The following is a 1,081-nucleotide window of genomic DNA, read 5'->3' as shown; positions in this document are numbered from 1 at the left end:
CTCGCGGGGCGACGCGCGCGCGAGGCTGTCGCCGTCGTCGCCGTCGAGGCTGTCGCCGTCGCTCGGCGACGACGAGTCGTCGTCGTCGTGGCCGACGCGGCGCGGCGGCCAGGGCGCCCGCGGCGCCCTCTGCCGCGGCGGCGACCCGACGACGGGCCAGGCGCCGGGTCGCGGCCGCCGCGGCGGCGACGGCGACTCATCGAAGTACTCGCCGAAGGAGCCGGAGAGGCTCGGGCCGTCGGTGGCGCCGGACCGGGACCGGAGCGTGCCGCCGCTGCGCACGGGCCAGGGCGCCGACGCCGGCGGCAGCCGCGCGAGGCACGAGGCCATCTCGTAGGGGTTCGAGCGCGACCGCGGCGGCGGGCCGGACCGGCCGTCGCGCCGCTGCCACTGGTTGAGCCCCTCGGAACGCTGGAGCGGCGACAACCCTGGCGACACGCGGATGGGACTCGTCGACATCTGCTGGTCGTGCGAGAACTGGAAGGACCGCCGCATGGTCCAGCGCATGCCGATCATGTGCAATTGCAACGCGGGCTGCCGACGACGGTGGCACGAGCGGCGATCCAGATCCTCGTGTCAAAGCGCGCTTACAGAATCTAAAAGTTCTTCTAGCCGCTCGGAACTTCAAGCCACGGCTTTTTATCAGTGACCCAGAACCACAAAATGACCGAAAACCTCAATCATTCGAAAAGCCAGCTGCTCTTTGTTGTAGTTTGGGGAGCTGCGGTCAAACGGATCGGAAGCAACAGGACTGCAAGCTCGTGCATAAGGACTTTGTTGAAGGACTCGCAAAACGAGCTGAGCCACAGGGGAGCATGCCTCCGAGATCGTGCAACATGAAATCCTGGCGCAGCATCCTCGCGCTGCTCTGCGCCGCAGCGCCGACGTCGGCGCTCAAGAACGTCGTCGTGCTCGGCTCCGGCGACCCCTGGCTCAGCCTCTGCACGGCCAAGACGGCGTCGGCCCGCGGCCTGCCGGCGACCTGCGTGTCCAACAACGAGCCCGAGGCGTTGAAGATGCTCTGGGGCAAGGGCTTCGACGGCGCGTCGCCCGTCAAGGTCGTCAACGGCCCGGACGCCAT

General features: G+C 68.5%; 1 protein-coding gene across 1 annotated transcript; it reads right to left on the bottom strand.

The window, feature by feature from the left end:
- Window positions 1-208: 208 nt before the first annotated feature.
- Window positions 209-516, bottom strand: AURANDRAFT_68871 (hypothetical protein; the record flags this gene model as incomplete). Its single annotated transcript, XM_009044604.1, has 1 exon — window positions 209-516. A coding segment is annotated over one exon (308 nt), but the record flags the coding sequence as incomplete, so codon positions are not given.
- Between the last annotated feature and the right edge of the window lie 565 nt (window positions 517-1,081).

This window comes from Aureococcus anophagefferens, assembly GCF_000186865.1.
Source record: "Aureococcus anophagefferens unplaced genomic scaffold AURANscaffold_506, whole genome shotgun sequence".
Classification (NCBI taxonomy): domain Eukaryota; class Pelagophyceae; order Pelagomonadales; family Pelagomonadaceae; genus Aureococcus; species Aureococcus anophagefferens.
Note: the sequence above shows the minus strand (reverse complement) of the source record. Positions and strands in the feature narration are given on the sequence as shown.